This window comes from Thalassophryne amazonica, chromosome 11, assembly GCF_902500255.1.
Source record: "Thalassophryne amazonica chromosome 11, fThaAma1.1, whole genome shotgun sequence".
NCBI lineage: Eukaryota > Metazoa > Chordata > Actinopteri > Batrachoidiformes > Batrachoididae > Thalassophryne > Thalassophryne amazonica.
The window spans coordinates 54,427,643-54,444,926 of NC_047113.1; the positions used below are offsets into that span (position 1 = coordinate 54,427,643).

General features: G+C 40.7%; 1 protein-coding gene across 1 annotated transcript in view; it reads right to left on the reverse strand.

Moving 5' to 3' along the window:
- Positions 1–17,284, reverse strand: part of sash3 (SAM and SH3 domain containing 3) — a 31,144-nt gene that overhangs the window by 762 nt on the left and 13,098 nt on the right. Inside the window, exons 2-7 of the mRNA XM_034181747.1 lie at positions 15,128–15,223; positions 12,464–12,598; positions 11,368–11,506; positions 11,119–11,276; positions 5,695–5,907; positions 5,433–5,577 (exon numbers count right to left, since the gene is read on the reverse strand). Of these exons, the coding sequence (XP_034037638.1) occupies positions 5,433–5,577; positions 5,695–5,907; positions 11,119–11,276; positions 11,368–11,506; positions 12,464–12,598; positions 15,128–15,223 (886 nt within the window). The remainder of the gene's footprint in view (positions 1–5,432; positions 5,578–5,694; positions 5,908–11,118; positions 11,277–11,367; positions 11,507–12,463; positions 12,599–15,127; positions 15,224–17,284) is intronic.

A 17,284-nucleotide genomic window follows, 5' to 3' on the forward strand; every position in this document is an offset into this window, starting at 1 on the left:
ATTTGGTCATAGTGATTTTTACATCTGCAATAAGATTTTATTATCAGATGCGCTGTTTGCTTGTTTTGAACTAGCCTTCATAACTATATTGATGAATTAAATTTCACATTAGGGTTTTTGTAAAAAAAAAAAATGGAGGTACATCAGTACAGTTGTGAATATATTTCTCTTAAATCTGATCTTTGGTCAGAACATACAGCGTGTTGGTTGTGGCTAAAGAAGTACCAGAGGACATGTTGGCTGTCTTTGCAGTTTTCACTGTGAAATAATAATAGAGTACTTTACAATATACTTGTGCATATTTTGAAAATTGCTATTTAAATGTGCTCCAAATGATAAATAATTAGTACAAAAATATTTAATTCAGTAAAAAAAAGCTACATATATATTGGAAAGTATGTATGTATATATATATATATATATATGTATGTGTGTGTGTGTGTGTGTGTGTGTGTGTGTGTGTGTGTGTGTGTGTGTGTGTGTGTGTGTGTGTGTGTGTATGTATATATATTGCTACTTTAAATGTTTATCTTTTTGGTTACAAAAGAAGATCAATATCTGTGCCTTCTGAAACCACTTGAGAAGGTTGTGAAATGAAATTATTTAGGAAGTAACTTTGATATGACACAATCTGGTGTCAAATAATTGTGCATTTATACACCACAGGATGTACAGTGAGGAAAATAAGTATTTGAACACCCTGCAGTTTTGCAAGTTCTCCCACTTAGAAATCATGGAGGGGTCTGAAATTTTCATCTTAGGTGCATGTAAACTGTGAGAGACATAATCTAAAAAAAATCTGGAAATTACAATGTATGATTTTTTTAATAATTTATTTGTATGTTACTGCTGCAAATACGTATTTGAACACCTACCAACCAGCAAGAATTCTGGCTCTCACAGACCTGTTAATTTTTCTTTAAGAAGCCCTCTTATTCTGTACTCTTTACCTGTATTAATTGCACCTGTTTGAACTTGTTATCTGTATAAAAGACACCTGTTCACACACTCAATCAATCACACTCCAACCTGTCCACCATAGCCAAGACCAAAGAGCTGTCTAAGGACACCAGGGACAAAACTGTAGACCTGCACAAGGCTGGGATGGACTACAGGACAACAGGCAAGCAGCTTGGTTGAAGACAACTGTTATGATTATTTATTAGAAAGTGGAAGAAACACAAGATGACTGTCAATCTCCCTCAGTCTGGGATTCCATGCAAGATCTCACTTTGTGGGGTAAGGATGATTCTGAGAAAGCTCAGAACTACACAGGAGGACCTGGTCAATGACCTGAAGAGAGCTGGGACCACAGTCACAAAGATTACATTAGTAACACATGATGCTGTCATGGTTTAAAATCCTGCAGGGCAGCAAGGTCCCCCTGCTCAAGCCAGCACATGTCCAGGCCCGTTTGAAGTTCACCAGTGACCATCTGGATGATCCAGAGGAGGCATGGGAGAAGGTTGTGTGGTCAGATGAGACCAGAATAGAGCTTTTTGGAATCAACTCCACTTACCATGTTTAGAGGATGAGAACAACCCCAAGAAAACCATCCCAACCGTGAAGCATGGGGGTGGAAACATCATACTCTGGGGGTGCTCTTCTGCAAAGGGGACAGGACGACTGCACCGTATTGAAGGGAGGATGGATGGATGAGGTCATGTATTGTGAGATTTTGGCAAACAACCTCCTTCCCTCAGTAAGAGCATTGAAGATGGGTCATGGCTGGGTCTTCCAGCATGACAATGACCCCAAACACACAGCCAGGGCTCCGTAAGAAGCATTACAAGGTCCTGGAGTGGCCTGGCCAGTCTCCAGACCTGAACTCAATATAAAATCTTTGGAGGGAGCTGAAACTCCAAACCTGAAAGATTTGGAGAAGATCTGTATGGAGGAGTGGACCAAAATCCTTGCTGCAGTGTGTGAAAACTTGGTCAAGAACTACAGGAAACGTTTGACCTCTGTAATTGCAAACAAAGGCTACTGTACCAAATATTAACATTGATTTTCACAGGTGTTCAAATACTTATTTGCAGCAGTAACATACAAAGAAACTATAAAAAAAATCATACATTGTGATTTCCGGAATTTTTTTTAGATTATGTCTCTCACAGTGGACATGCACCTAATATGAAAATTTCAGACCCCTCCATGATTTCTAAATGGGAGAACTTGCAAAATCGCAGGGTGTTCAAATTGTGATGTCACCCACAGGTTTTCCGAACCACGGAGTTGAAGTTCAAATGTTGCCAACCCATAAATGGGTAACGGCATGGAGGGTGGACAAGACTGCCCCGACCAGGGTGGGACAAATGAAGCCTGAACATGCCCTCCTCCCTCAAAAATACAGAGCTAGTTAAGGCTAACAGGCTATGCAACCTTGTTTTGGGTGTTTGATTTTTGTGGACTTGCTCATGGTTCTTATGTGTCACTGCTAGCAGGTGGCTACCTGGAGCCAGCACACGAGCTGTCACTCAAAGCAGCCACGCCTCTAATTATTCATAATTTTATGGCTTAAAATAGCTTAAATGGATGAGTTATATAAAAATCTCCCCCTCCCTCCCATACAGTTGTCATGAATGGGCAGCCCAGTTGCACGCTTTTTTTCCGTGCCAACCCTATCCCAAACCATAACCACACCCTCCCAAGACACCCCCCCCCGCATCACCCCGCATTTTGTGCTCCCATGACGAAAGAAATTCGTGCTCCCATCATGAAAATTAGTCTTTTTTGTGACGGTATCACCAACCATTTATTAATTTACTTTTCATGACGCCAGCAGGAAATGGTGTGAGATTGGGTTGGAATGGGAAAAGTAGAGACCAAAACCTTCTTGTTATTTTTTTTTTTTTTTTTGCACCAAGCTGTACATTTTTTTCCTCCTGATTTAAATTTGGACATTTTAACATGGGCATCTACGGGGGAGTGACTCACTTTTCGAGCTAGCCACACTGCTCAGCGTACCACTCTCCTTGGCGTGACATCTCTGCTATTTTGGCATTATGGGGTAGCTCATCAACAGATTGAGCTCGCCGGACTACTTTCGTTTGACCCAGTTCCTGGTTGTTTGCAAAATGGCGCTGAATTTGCCAACATGAGAAGATGCTGCTGGATGAGTGCGAGTATTAACTTAGAATCATTTATCATTTAACACACAAGATACACAAGTTCTTGTCCCAAATATACTTCTGATGTTTTTGTTACCCATGAAAATGCACTGTCATTGCAGGTCTGGGAACTACTTTTTGAGCAGTAATTCATTAAGCGTGTCTGTTGCGGGCGCGTACTAACACAAAATATACAAAAACTGTATACAACCCCTGGCAATAATTATGGAATCACCGGTCTCGGAGGATGTTCATTCAGTTGTTTAATTTTGTAGAAAAAAAGCAGATCACAGACATGACACAAAACTAGAGTCATTTCAAGTGGCAACTTTCTGGCTTTAAGAAACACTATAAGAAATCAAGAAAAAAAATTGTGGCAGTCAGTAACGGTTACTTTTTTAGACCAAGCAGAGGGAAAAAAAATACGGACTCACTCAATTCTGAGGAATAAATTATGGAATCACCCTGTAAATTTTCATCCCCAAAACTAACACCTGCATCAAATCAGATCTGCTCGTTAGTCTGCATCTAAAAAGGAGTGATCACACCTTGGAGAGCTGTTGCACCAAGTGGACTGACATGAATCATGGCTCCAACACGAGAGATGTCAAATGAAACAAAGGAAAGGATTATGAAACTCTTAAAAGAGGGTAAATCATCACACAATGTTGCAAAAGATGTTGGTTGTTCACAGTCAGCTGTGTCTAAACTCTGGACCAAATGCAAACAACATGGGAAGGTTGTTAAAGGCAAACATACTGGTAGACCAAGGAAGACATCAAAGCATCAAGACAGAAAACTTAAAGCAATATGTCTCAAAAATCGAAAATGCACAACAAAACAAATGAGGAACGAATGGGAGGAAACTGGAGTCAACGTCTGTGACCGAACTGTAAGAAACCGCCTAAAGGAAATGGGATTTACATACAGAAAAGCTAAACAAAAGCCATCATTAACACCTAAACAGAAAAAAACAAGGTTACAATGGGCTAAGGAAAAGCAATCGTGGACTGTGGATGACTGGATGAAAGTCATATTCAGTGATGAATCTCGAATCTGCATTGGGCAAGGTGATGATGCTAGAACTTTTGTTTGGTGCCGTTCCAATGAGATTTATAAAGATGACTGCCTGAAGAGAACATGTAAATTTCCACAGTCATTGATGATATGGGGCTGCATGTCATGTAAAGGCACTGGGGAGATGGCTGTCATTACATCATCAACAAATGCACAAGTTTACGTTGATATTTTGGACACTTTTCTTATCCCATCAATTGAAAGGACGTTTGGGGATAATGAAATCATTTTTCAAGATGATAATGCATCTTGCCATAGAGCAAAAACTGTGAAAACATTCCTGGCAAAAAGACACATAGGGTCAATGTCATGGCCTGCAAATAGTCCGGATCTTAATCCAATTGAAAATCTTTGGTGGAAGTTGAAGAAAATGGTCCATGACAAGGCTCCAACCTGCAAAGCTGATCTGGCAACAGCAATCAGAGAAAGTTGGAGCCAGATTGATGAAGAGTACTGTTTGTCACTCATTATGTCCATGCCTCAGAGACTGCAAGCTGTTATAAAAGCCAGAGGTGGTGCAACAAAATACTAGTGATGTGTTGGAGCGTTCTTTTGTTTTTCATGATTCCATATTTTTTTCCTCAGAATTGAGTGATTCCATATTTTTTTTCCCTCTGCTTGGTCTAAAAAAGTAACCGTTACTGACTGCCACAATTTTTTTTCTTGATTTCTTATAGTGTTTCTTAAAGCCAGAAAGTTGCCATTTGAAATGACTTTAGTTTTGTGTCATGTCTGTGATCTGCTTTTTTTCTACAAAATTAAACAACTGAATGAACATCCTCCGAGGCCGGTGATTCCATAATTTTTGCCAGGGGTTGTAGTTGTTAGGCCAGAATGACAGCGTCCACTTTTAGTTTGCCATAAGATAGTGGCGCGCGTGAGAGTATTGGAGCTAGCCTCAAGCTGTCATTCAAGCAACTGCAGATATTTGCGTTTCTGCATTGGCTCCATTTTTCAACAGTTGACGCTGGGTGCACACACATGGACTGGGCCCATTTTGATAGTTCCACAGTCATGGTAGATAAAATCAAAAAGTGCCAACCAGCTCTGATCTCACTAAGTTAACTTTGTGAAATATAGCGTTTTGTAGTGTTCAGTAGTGTCCACACACATTCCAGAAAGGACCAAGAGGGTGCAGGCTTTTTAACCAAGCTACAAAATGATGCAAATTAACTACCTGATGCAGAAAAAAATATGATAGCTCAAAATATTCCCCTGAAGACATGCAATATGAACTGAACGTACAGTCTTGCAGGAGTTCAGCGGTGTTCAGGATCTTGGAGCGTTGTTCTGGGTCAGTGATGTTCAGTTCATTGAGGTGTGACTCCTTCAGGCCTGCAAAGTCCTCCAAGCTCTGGAAACCGTGCATGGACAGCAAAGAACTCAGCTCCTAAAACACATAATGGCACAAACTCTAATTAGCTTGCATTTAACTGAACAATCAAGATGGTTTGCTTGATTTGTTGCATGGTATGCAGAGCATCAGATTTTTGGTGCCTTTGCTTACAGTCAGACCGATGCAGTCCAGCACCTCCTCCAGGGTTTTGGGTTTGGATTTAGAGGAGTGGACCTTGCTGTTGCGGTGCCTCCTTCTGGTTGGAGGGCTGTCATCAGGCAGAAGGTTGACGTAGATGAACTTGAAGGAGCCCACCTTGTTGTTGAGCTTCCCAGTCCAGGTTCCCACTGGCGGCTTCTCAATGATGTGGATGATGTCACCTTTCTGGAACAGAAATTAATAACATTATTTTAGCATCTTTTAAGACATGTTCTTTTTGAGCATCATTGTACAGTTTGCACAGGTCACTACTGCACCTGTGGTTTTTTTCTTGCAGCGACTCTCAAGCCTATGCTGCAAATAAATTTTTGTTGATTTTTCCGCTATATTATTTCAAACGTAGAAAACCAGTTGATAGATATTCAACACTGATACTTTCCACAGAGTTTATATCAATGGAAAATTTTGTTGAGTCATTGCTAAACAACAGTGATGGATAAAGAAGAGTCTTGGCGTTTCTGCATTATTCAAACTCAAAATCCGATTTGTAGCCTCAGTGGTTAAAGAGACACATCAAGGGACCATTTCATTTGGAGATAAGTCAACACAGCAGCACGTGGCTGTGCGGCCGCGTGCTGCTACGGCCCCCCCCACACTCACTTTGCCTCAATTCGGATGACGGACTGTTTCAAAGCTTAGTGTACATAAACAATCAAATGTATATGTGCGGTTGTTTTAATTATGATGTGTGACATTATTACGTTCAACTAGTAATACTTGTGGATTAATTGCTGTATTTTTGTCTGAGGTATCTGGGTGTGAAATGAATTGCCCTTTGAGGGATCAATAAAGTTGTCTGAATTTGGATCTGAATCTGACGGTAAATTCCAGTCATTTTTATAAAAAATTCAACCAGATCTGGACTCTAGGTCTCAGTGATGGCTATCATGTCAAATTAGCATTTAGACTCATTTTTAGGAAAAAAAATTCAATAGATTCCACAGAGAAGTGTGGTCTCTGAATAATTTAGGGGTGAAGTAGTTACTAACTTACAAAAAGGGGCCCATGTCATCTGAGTCAAAGGTCAAAACAGGTGTTTCTGGACTTTAAGAAAAAACGTTCAGTTGAATCAAATCAAAAACTTGAGGTCTCTGAGTAATTTAAACCCAAAATCTGCATCTTGGCCTCAGTGGCAGCACGGTGGCTTAGTGGTTAGCACTGTCGCCTCACAGCAAGACCGTCATGGGTTTGATTCCCACCTGTGGCCTTTCTATGTGGAGTTTGCATGTTCTCCTCTGTGTTCTCTGTGTTTGTGTGGGTTTCCGCCAACATTTAAAGACATGCAGGTTAGCTGAATTGGAAACTTTATAATTGTCCAGGTCTCCCTTGCAAAAGAGATCTCCATCTTAATGGGACTAACCTGGTTTAAAAAAAAGGTTAATAAAAAAATTAAGTGGTCACTGAGCTACAATGTTGTTGGTTTGATTCTGGGACAACATAAGTGTTGTTGGTTCCATCACGTTACAGAACAGTAGCATGATGGGAAACTTTAACTCACAAGCTTGGGACTCGATCTCCTCCTCTCTCTTCTATCTCTGCTCCAGCCTTCAAGTGCCTACTTCACCAGACTGTGAATTCTTCAAACTATATTGGATTAACCATGGAACTGATCAGCTGGTCTCTGAACACTAGTGACGCCATTTTTTCAACAATGAAATCAGGGCTGGGCGAGCCTGGGTGCCTAGATGGAACCTACCCTGCGGGCTATGTTCTTAACTCCTGGGAGACGTGGTGGGTCACATGCTTTGTGCCATTCTCTGTGGAGGACGTCGAGGATTTATTTATATTTGGTTTTATTGTAGGAGGGCTGGTACTTATTGGTTTATGTGCTTCCCTGACCTACCGGAGAATTGGTACTCCAGCACACATGGACAGAAACTTACTCATTTGCCACTCACACATGGACAGAGACTGAAAACATGTTGCATGCTCAAAGGGCTTTACAATGATGCCTCACATTCACCCATTCATACTCACACACCGATGTCAGGGTGCTGCCATACACGGCGCTCACTACACACCGGGAGTAACTAGGGGATTAAGGACCTTGTCCAAGGGCCCTTAGTGATTCCTTAGCCTGGCTGGGTTTTGAACCAAGGATCCTCTAGTTCAGTGATTCTCAACCGGGGTGCCGTGATCGATCGTCAGGGGTGCCGTGGGCAATTATCAAATATCACCATTATCGGGTGTATGTGCTGTAATAGTGTGGCAAATGATGTAATGGTCTTTTATTCCAGTAGATGGCAGCAAAGTGCGCAGTAGCGCTGAGCCGTGTGCCGACAAGGAGGCGTGATCGCCATTTTAATTCCGGGCAAGTTAGTGATTTGTGTGTATAGAAGTTCACTTAGTCTCGTCAAGAAACAGGTGGAATATGCCGGAAAGCTGCGCATGTTGGCAAAGTCACAAACGGAGGAACAAGGGAGACAATATTTCCTTCCATAAGTAAGTGGTTTTGGTTCTTCTTGTCACTTTGACCGTGATATTTGGATGATAAACAGCTGTATGTTTCCTGCCGTACCTGTGTCGCCCGATGACACGGATCATTAATTTCACTTATGTCTAGTTGATATTTTCCACTGCTAGATCAATATCTAGTTAAAATTCTTGTCGTTAGTGACTAAAAATTGTTCGAAAAGACTGGGGAGTTTTTTTTTTTTTTTGCACCTTAAAATAATGAGATTAATGACCCGCGCTGTGCTGCCACACACAGAGATGTGCACACACACACACACACCGCTGACTTCATGAATGAAACTCGGTCAATAAAGGATAACTGTGTAAAAATATAATATATATAAATGTATTGTAATGGTTTTAGTACCCGCGCTGCGTTGAACAGCAGCTGCAGCTCAGCCGAGCAGCGTAGCTTATCAGCGCAGATCCGTGTAACTTTCAGCACTAATATTTGTGAATGTGTGTGTGTGTCAGAGTAAGTTTAATACTTTCCTGACATAATGTAATGTAATTTAATTTTACTGGCTCGATATCCAGGACAAAATGGCATTTTAACACGTATTTTGCGAGCATTTTTCTGAGTGTGTTCAGTCGCGAATCTCCATTGAAAATGCATTAACATCCGGGTACTTCGTCAATAGCCCGGTTAGGAGACGTCATGTCGCTGTCCATGAAGGGACATTTTCGTTTAGTGTGCAGCAATGGGACTGCGCTCTCTAGTTCTTATATACAGCTCCATGACTATAGTATACTATGTTACGTCATATCTGTACCGCACGTCTTGCCAACGTGCTAACGCACCGTGTAGAGACAGTCGAGTTAGTGGTGAGTGACACGTGACACATGACAGTGGTGTGCCGCAGGATTTTGTAAATATAAAAAGGTTGAAAATCACTGCTCTAGTCTGACGCCCAACGCTTAACCACTAGACCAACACCTCCTCTAAGTGAGTACATTTACATGTGTGATCTGCCCACAGTAGATATTGAAATCTGTCTAGCGTGTGCATCATTTTTTTCTTAATTAGTAACTGGTGACAGTGTGTTGCTTTAGATCACATAGAAATGTGTATGCTGCCAATAATTTGAAACTAAAAGTCCATGCATAATGTCCACAGAAGCACACTTGGGCAGATGCACAGGCAGAATATCATGCACTATATGCTTTTTATTTTAGTTGGTGGGATTTACAGTGAGGAAAATAAGTATTTGAACACCCTGCAATTTTGCAAGTTCTCCCACTTAGAAATCATGGAGGGGTCTGAAATTATCATCTTAGGTGCATGTCTACTGTGAGAGACATAATAATAATAAAAAAATCTGGAAATCACAATGTATGATTTTTTAAAATAATTTATTTGTATATTACAGCTGCAAATAAGTATTTGAACACCTACCAACCAGCAAGAATTCTGGCTCACACAGACCTGTTAATTTTTCTTTAAGAAGCCCTCTTATTCTCCACTCTTTACCTGTATTAATTACACCTGTTTGAACTTGTTACCTGTATAAAAGACACCTGTTCACACACTCAATCAATCACACTCCAACCTGTCCACCATAGCCGAGACCAAAGAGCTGTCTAAGGACACCAGGGACAAAAGGCTGGGATGGACTATAGGACAACAGGCAAGCAGCTTGGTAGAAGACAACAACTGTTATGATTTATTTATTAGAAAGTGGAAGAAACACAAGATGATCTCGCTCGGTCTGGGATTCCATGCAAGATCTCACTTTGTGGGGTAAGGATGATTCTGAGAAAGCTCAGAACTACACAGGAGGACCTGGTCAATGACCTGAAGAGAGCTGGGACCACAGTCACAAAGATTACATTAGTAACACATGATGCTGTCATGGTTTAAAATCCTGCATGGCAGCAAGGTCCCCCTGCTAAAGCCAGCACATGTCCAGGCCCGTTTGAAGTTCACCATTGACCATCTGGATGATCCAGAGGAGGCATGGGAGAAGGTCATGTGGTCAGACGAGACCAAAATAGAGCTTTTTGGAATCAACTCCACTTACCATGTTTAGAGGATGAGAACAACCCCAAGAAAACCATCCCAACCGTGAAGCATGGGGGTGGAAACATCATACTCTGGGGTGCTCTTCTGCAAGGGGGACAGGACGACTGCACTGTATTGAAGGGAGGATGGATGGATGGGATCATGTATTGCGAGATTTTGGCAAACAACCTCCTTCCCTCAGTAAGAGCATTGAAGATGGGTCATGGCTAGGTCTTCCAGCATGACAATGACCCCAAACACACACCCAGGGCAACTAAGGAGGGGCTCCGTAAGAAGCATTTCAAGGTCCTGCAGTGGCCTGGCCAGTCTCCAGACCTGAACTCAATAGAAAATCTTTGGAGGGAGCTGAAACTCCAAACTTGAAAGATCTAGACAAGATCTGTATGGAGGAGTGGACCAAAATCCCTGCTGCAGTGTGTGAAAACCTGGTGAAAAACTACAGGAAACATTTGACCTCTGTAATTGCAAACAAAGGCTACTGTACCAAATATTAAATTTGATTTTCACAGGTGTTCAAATACTTATTTGCAGCAGTATCATTCAAATAAATTACCAAAAAAATCATAAATTGTGATTTCCGGAATTTTTTTTAGATTATGTCTCTCACAGTGGACATGCACCTAAGATGAAAATTTCAGACCCCTCCATGATTTCTAAGCGGGAGAACTTGCAAAATCGCAGGGTGTTCAAATACTTATTTTCCTCACAGTATTTTGGTTGTTGAATTAGTTGGACTGGGTGCTACAGTTGCTCTCTTTCTCAAGCCGACAGCATTGGATCATATTTTCAAAAGACTCTTCTTGTTTCACTTTGCTAACACGTCTCCTGGAGGACGCCTTGCTTGTTGAGACACGCTGAAAGCCAAAGCAGACAGAGGGAGGACGTCCCCAGAGACTCACTTGGAGTTTCAATGATTCCACATCATAAGGGCTGGGAGTGAAGTCCGTGTGGACCAGGGCCAGCCCGCAGAAAGGCCCGTTGTACGAGGCGCCACTCTCCTCCAGCCTCATGCTGTCCCTCTGACAGTACCCGCTGTCCAAACTCTGCCTGTCGCTGTCTAAAGTGCACAGATAAGTTAGTCAGATACACTTTGTGACATCACAGGTCACAAATCTGGGTCCAGGCCTACAGGGGAAACAGGGACTTACTGCCAGAGAGCTGGCGGGTGATGAGGCCGGGCATGATGTCCTCTGACCCAGAGGAACACACAGACGTCCTCTGTCCTGCACTCAGATCTGGAAGGCCATCTGCGACAGGAGACAGTGAGTACTCCTCGCCACTCTCCCCCTGAGGTACAGACAACAACAACGCAGCTTTAAAGTCACATCTGCAACGCACAAAATATCAACATACTCCTTTATTTACTGAATATGTTTGGAGAAGTAATGACTTATGTTCGAGATGCAGTTTGATTAAGTGAACTTAGAGCGTGAATGGTCCCAAATATTAAAGATTAAAAAAAAGAAGTGTTTTAAACAAACCTTTGCGCACATTTGTCCACTAGGTGGAGACAGTTTGTCTCTAGTGACACTCGTCACAGTGCATGTTTACCAAAGCCCAATTTTCCGACCTCAGCAATTTTGCAAATCCACTCTTAAAATAACTTATTGTCTATAAATAATATTAAAATTGCCTATTTGATCATAAGTGAGTTTAAATTATAATACATAAACATTGTGACTTTTATTATACAATATTCCAACTATAATTCATGCCTTTTTAATGTGCTCACTGAAAATTTTAGAATTGAATCTTAATTCAAAGAAAATATTAGGGCAGCTCCAACTCAAACTAGAGTGATATGAATATGGAGAGACGTATTTAAATTAGTAAAATATATTTTTAATCAACATTACACGAGGTGTATGTATCAGGGAAGGAGTTTAAAACATTGTAAACTAGTAACATAAAAACAGAACTGAATAAAAACAGTTTTTGTACTTGTGGAAATTACAGTATGTCTAAGTATAATAGTAATGTCACAGGCACTCTAAAGCTCATTACTTATGATGTAATAAACATTAATAGCATTTCCTTTGTTTGCATTATGATGTTTACAGTTGGATTACACTTTTTTATGCCACATCAGGAATTTTAGTGGCAAAATAAATGCAGTGGAATTTAAAGTGCAATATTTCTTTCTGGATGATTTTCTGGCACTCAGATGTACAGTTTCTCTTGATGAAAATCACAGTGTTTAGATTTGTACTAATGACTGAAAGGTCAAATTGTGTGTGCTTTTACCCCCTCCTCTGCCAGGGCCTTCTGCACCATCTTGGAGGTTTTTCGGGTCATTGTACGCGAGATGACGTTGCGCCATTTCTTGCTGAGCTTGCTGCCACTTTTCACAGCTTCGTCTGCTGGTGCTACCATGTCGGGCTGAGAAAGCAAGCAAAGATCATCTTAATGCTCAAATAACAGGTTGAATAAGATAAACGTAAAAACTATCACAGGGGCAACGCTGTGGGAAACAAGTGCAGAATTTATGCAATAAGTCTGCATGCAATATTATGACCACAAAGTCACATGCACAATGCCAGGTGCACACAAGCACTGTGTGAGTTCACTTCCTCTGCAGCTAAACACCGTGTTATGTTAAATGGTAAATAAATAAATAGACTGCATTGATATAGCGCTTTTTCATCTGCATCAGACGCTCAAAGCGCTTTACAATAATGCCTCACATTCATCCCGATGTGAGGGTGCTGCCATACAAAGCACTCACTACACACTGGGAGCAACGAGGGGATTAAACCACTAGACCATCACCTCCTCCCTGTTTTGCACGTTTTTCCAAATCTTTAATTTACTGTAATCTTTATTTATACCAGGTTAATTCCATTGAGAACAAGATCTCTTTTGACAATTTGGACAATTCTAAATTTTCCAATTCACCTAACCTGCATGTCTCTAAATGTAGGAGGAAACCCACACAAACACAGGGACAACATCCAAACTCCACACAGAAAGGCCACAGGTGGGAATCAATCCCATGACCTTCTTGCTGTGAAGCAACAGTGCTAACCACTAAACCACCGTGCTGCCAGATCTGATTCATACAGAAGCACTGTGAACTCTGTAATAACTGAAGAATATTGTTTATGTCTCCATGCATGCAACACAGAAATAAGGTGACTTTAAGTGCACATTTTGATATCTGCAACAAAACCGTGATGGTGGAACGTAAAGCTAAAATTTGGTGTGGGGCAACTGGAGGCCCAGGGGCCAGATACGGCCTCACCTTTCACCAATCCACCCACAGAAAGATATTTAATTTATAAAAATGAAATGACTAAAAATACTTCATTTTGCTGGTTTTCATCAGCAGAGGGCGCTCGGTCATGATGCTGCAGTTTGAGACACTTCACATCACTCCCCCACCCCCCACTCATCAAAACACACACACACACACACACACACACACACACACACACACACACACACACACACACACACACACACACACACACACACACTACCCCAATTCCAACAAAGTTGGGATGTTGTGTAAAATGTAAATAAAAACAGAATACAATGATTTGCAAATCCTCTTCAACCTATATTCAACTGAATACACCACAAAGACAAGATATTTAATGTTCAAACTGATAAACTTTATTGTTTTTGTGCAAAGATTTGCTCATTTTGAAATGAATGCCTGCAACACGTTTCAAAAAAGCTGGGACAGTGGTATGTTTACCACTGTGTTACATCACCTTCTAACAACACTCAATAAGCATTTGGGAACTGAGGACACTAATTGTTGAAACTTTGTAGGTGGAATTCTTACCCATTCTGTACTTTTGCATAACATAAATGTGCCCTGGTGGCGATATGAATTAATGTACATAATCAAGGTATCCAGCATCTTCTGGGCAATACATTTTTTTAAATGGTGAAATTAATATGTACATTGTCTATAACCCATGTGTGTTATCAGTGCTTCCAGGTAGCAGACGATACAAGGAGCTAAGGGCAGAGTGGTGTACATTCTACATCTTTAAAATGCTCCCTCATGGTGATTGCATCAATTAATACGGGCATTGTTATCATGCAAAAGTAGAGACCATCATCCATGTATGTAGATGAATTCAGTGTTTTTATTAAATTATTCTCAACTTTTACTTTTGGGAATGTCATTTAGGCAAAAATTGCTCAAAACACCAACAGGTGACAAAAAGGGTTATAATGTGGACTAAACTCATCGACCTGTTCTTAGCAGGTCTTTAAAACAGATCTGTGACTGTGGTTCACTAAAACCAGCATGATTCACTTTGGGCCCTGGTGCTTTTACAACACAACTTCATTGTCCACATCATCATCAAAGCTATGTGGCGTTAATTCTCTGGAGGTATGATGCTCAGATGTCTGGTTGAAAGCTTTGACACGTTTGCGGCTGTGTGACTGACACAAATCATCTCTGCATGAATAACTAACACCGCAGAACTTCCTGTCATCTGTCAGCATCAGCGCTGCGCAACACCTCAGTCATTCTCACTCCTACTTTCTTTCTTCTTCTTCTTCACCTCTTCGCGTTCAGCCTCTGACTTACAGTCACGGCATGTAGCACGGAGACGGGAAGTTGAAGTTCTGTGAAATATTTAAATGTTCATATTTGCATATTTTATTTATATTTGTTAGGATGGAAAAGCTGCACTTCTGCACCGGCTGCTCGCCCTTTGTGCACATCTACCTCTCTGATATCATGTAGTTGCATTTGGAAATGCAAACACTGTGACCTCTGTGACCTGAAATGAGGAACACATGGGATCATATCTTTGTAGGAACTGCTATCTAGGACCTTTAAACACAAAGCGTTCATGCAACATCTACTTCAGTTTTTCAGAACAGTGACGTACAGCACGTTTGTCCGTTATGAACATGCATACGACTGACAGCCCAACTTACAGCCTCCTCCAGTGTGAACTCCTTATCTGGTGTAATAGGAGACGCCAGTTTAGGCTTCATGAAGTCCTTGAAGCTGCTCGACCTTTGCAGGGGGACCTGAAAACATATTGCACACCACATTTTATTTAAAAAAATGACAATTGTATGGTGCATCTGGAAAGTATTCACAGTGCTTCACTTTTTTCACATCTTGTTAGGTTACAGCCTACATTCCATAATTAAGTAAATTATTTTTTTCCCTCAAAATTCTACTGACAACACCCCATAATGACAACGTGAAAAAAGTCAGAGGGGGAGTGAAGTATTGATTTTAGTGTGTGTGTGTGTGTGTGTGTGTGTGTTTCCGCACTTGACAGTACCTGCAATAGAGGGTAATTGATGATCTGACTGACAGGTCTTCATGACCAGGTCCACTAGCCCAACTGATATTTTGATAATAAAATATATACATATACAGGTGAACCCCGCTAACATTTTACAGCTTTACTCACGGTTGATTTGTGGACCTCGAAAATTTAGACTACCGTATAAAGATGTTTTTCGTCAACCTCATTAACTCACAGTTTCAGATAACTCGCAGTTCGGTTTTGTGGACCCCAACTTCAGTGAGTTAACCAGGTTCAACTGTGTGTGTGTGTGTGTATGTATGTATGTATGTATGTATATATATATATATATATATATATATATATATATATATATATATATATAGATATATATATATATAGATATATAGATATATATATATATATAGATATTAGATAAAAATACATTTGCATATTTTCACAAATTATTTGATAAAAATGGTTTTGACCATTTTTGCGGGGCCAACTATTTTCATACTTTATTTTAAATCTAATAATTGTAATATGTTGGCATTGAAAACAGAAAGGTTGAACAGTTGATAAGGATATTATCAAACAATATCTCATTAATTGTTATATTCCTCTAATTGTGTGAATGGGGGGATGTCTTCTATCTCCGATTGCTTTATTTTTTTAAATGGTCCGGATAGAACTGAACTAGTTTAAAATAGATTAAACCAGATTGTCATTTTTTTTTGGTTTCAACCTTGTTGTAATCCAGTTTGCTTCCCCTCAGGCCACCTGGTGGCCAGTCTGATCATCGCCTTCCTGCAGGTCTATCACTAGGATTTCACCCTCGCTGTGTTCCAGCCAGAGATCAACTCGGTGAGTGTCAGTGGATCCACCCTGACCCAGTTACCCTGGTAGCAGCCATCATGATGTGAGCAGTGTGGCTGACAACTGCCACTGTGAATATTGTCTGGAAAAAATATTGATGTAAATAGTAGTTATTATCCCCCACTGGCCGTAGAGTCAGTGGTGCTAAAAACAGAAATAAAAAAAACAGCATGCCATGCAGTTCCCACAAAAATGAATTCCCCACTGGGCTTTTACTTGGATTTTTTTTCTTTTCATGATAACTAGTCAAAACGTAAAAGTCATAGCTACTGCATACAAAGATGTTAAATGATTTTCTGTAATCTAAAAGTGAAACAGAAGCCTAAAGATGGGTGTGTATCATCAGAAGATTCAAACCAGGCAAATGTTGGGTCTCCTTGGGGAGGGGATAAGCACTCATATGGGCACATTTTGTAATAACAAAGAGCAAACAGAGATTTCTGACATCCGCCAATCCGGATCTGGATCGCCTCCAAAATTCAGTGGAGTCTTCCATGCCCTCATATCTATCTGTGGTGCAAATTAGGTGAGAATCCATGAAGTAGTTTTGATGTAATCCTTCAAAGCCTATATAAAGTGAAATCTTGACACAGATAGTGTCGTAGATAGTTCAAACTATACCGTTTTGGAATCTTTATGATCAGACAAATAATGTGGTTCAATATGATTGGAGCATCTTTTGAGCCCTGTGTAATTCCTCAATTGACCTCTACCTGACTGCCGATTGGAAATTCAAGTGGCTAATCGTTTTTTTCAAAAGAGTAATGTCTAACATGTATTTGTGCCAAATGTGGTGCTTGTATCACCATTTGAAGGATTGTTTCAGCTAATCTCCTACACTAAGTGACAGAGTCCAACCCATGGGTTTGGGATTAGTGGTTGGGGCTAGGATTAAGGTGTCTGAGGTTCAAGTTAGGATTAGGAGCTAGGGTAAGGGTTAGCGCCAGCACTAGGG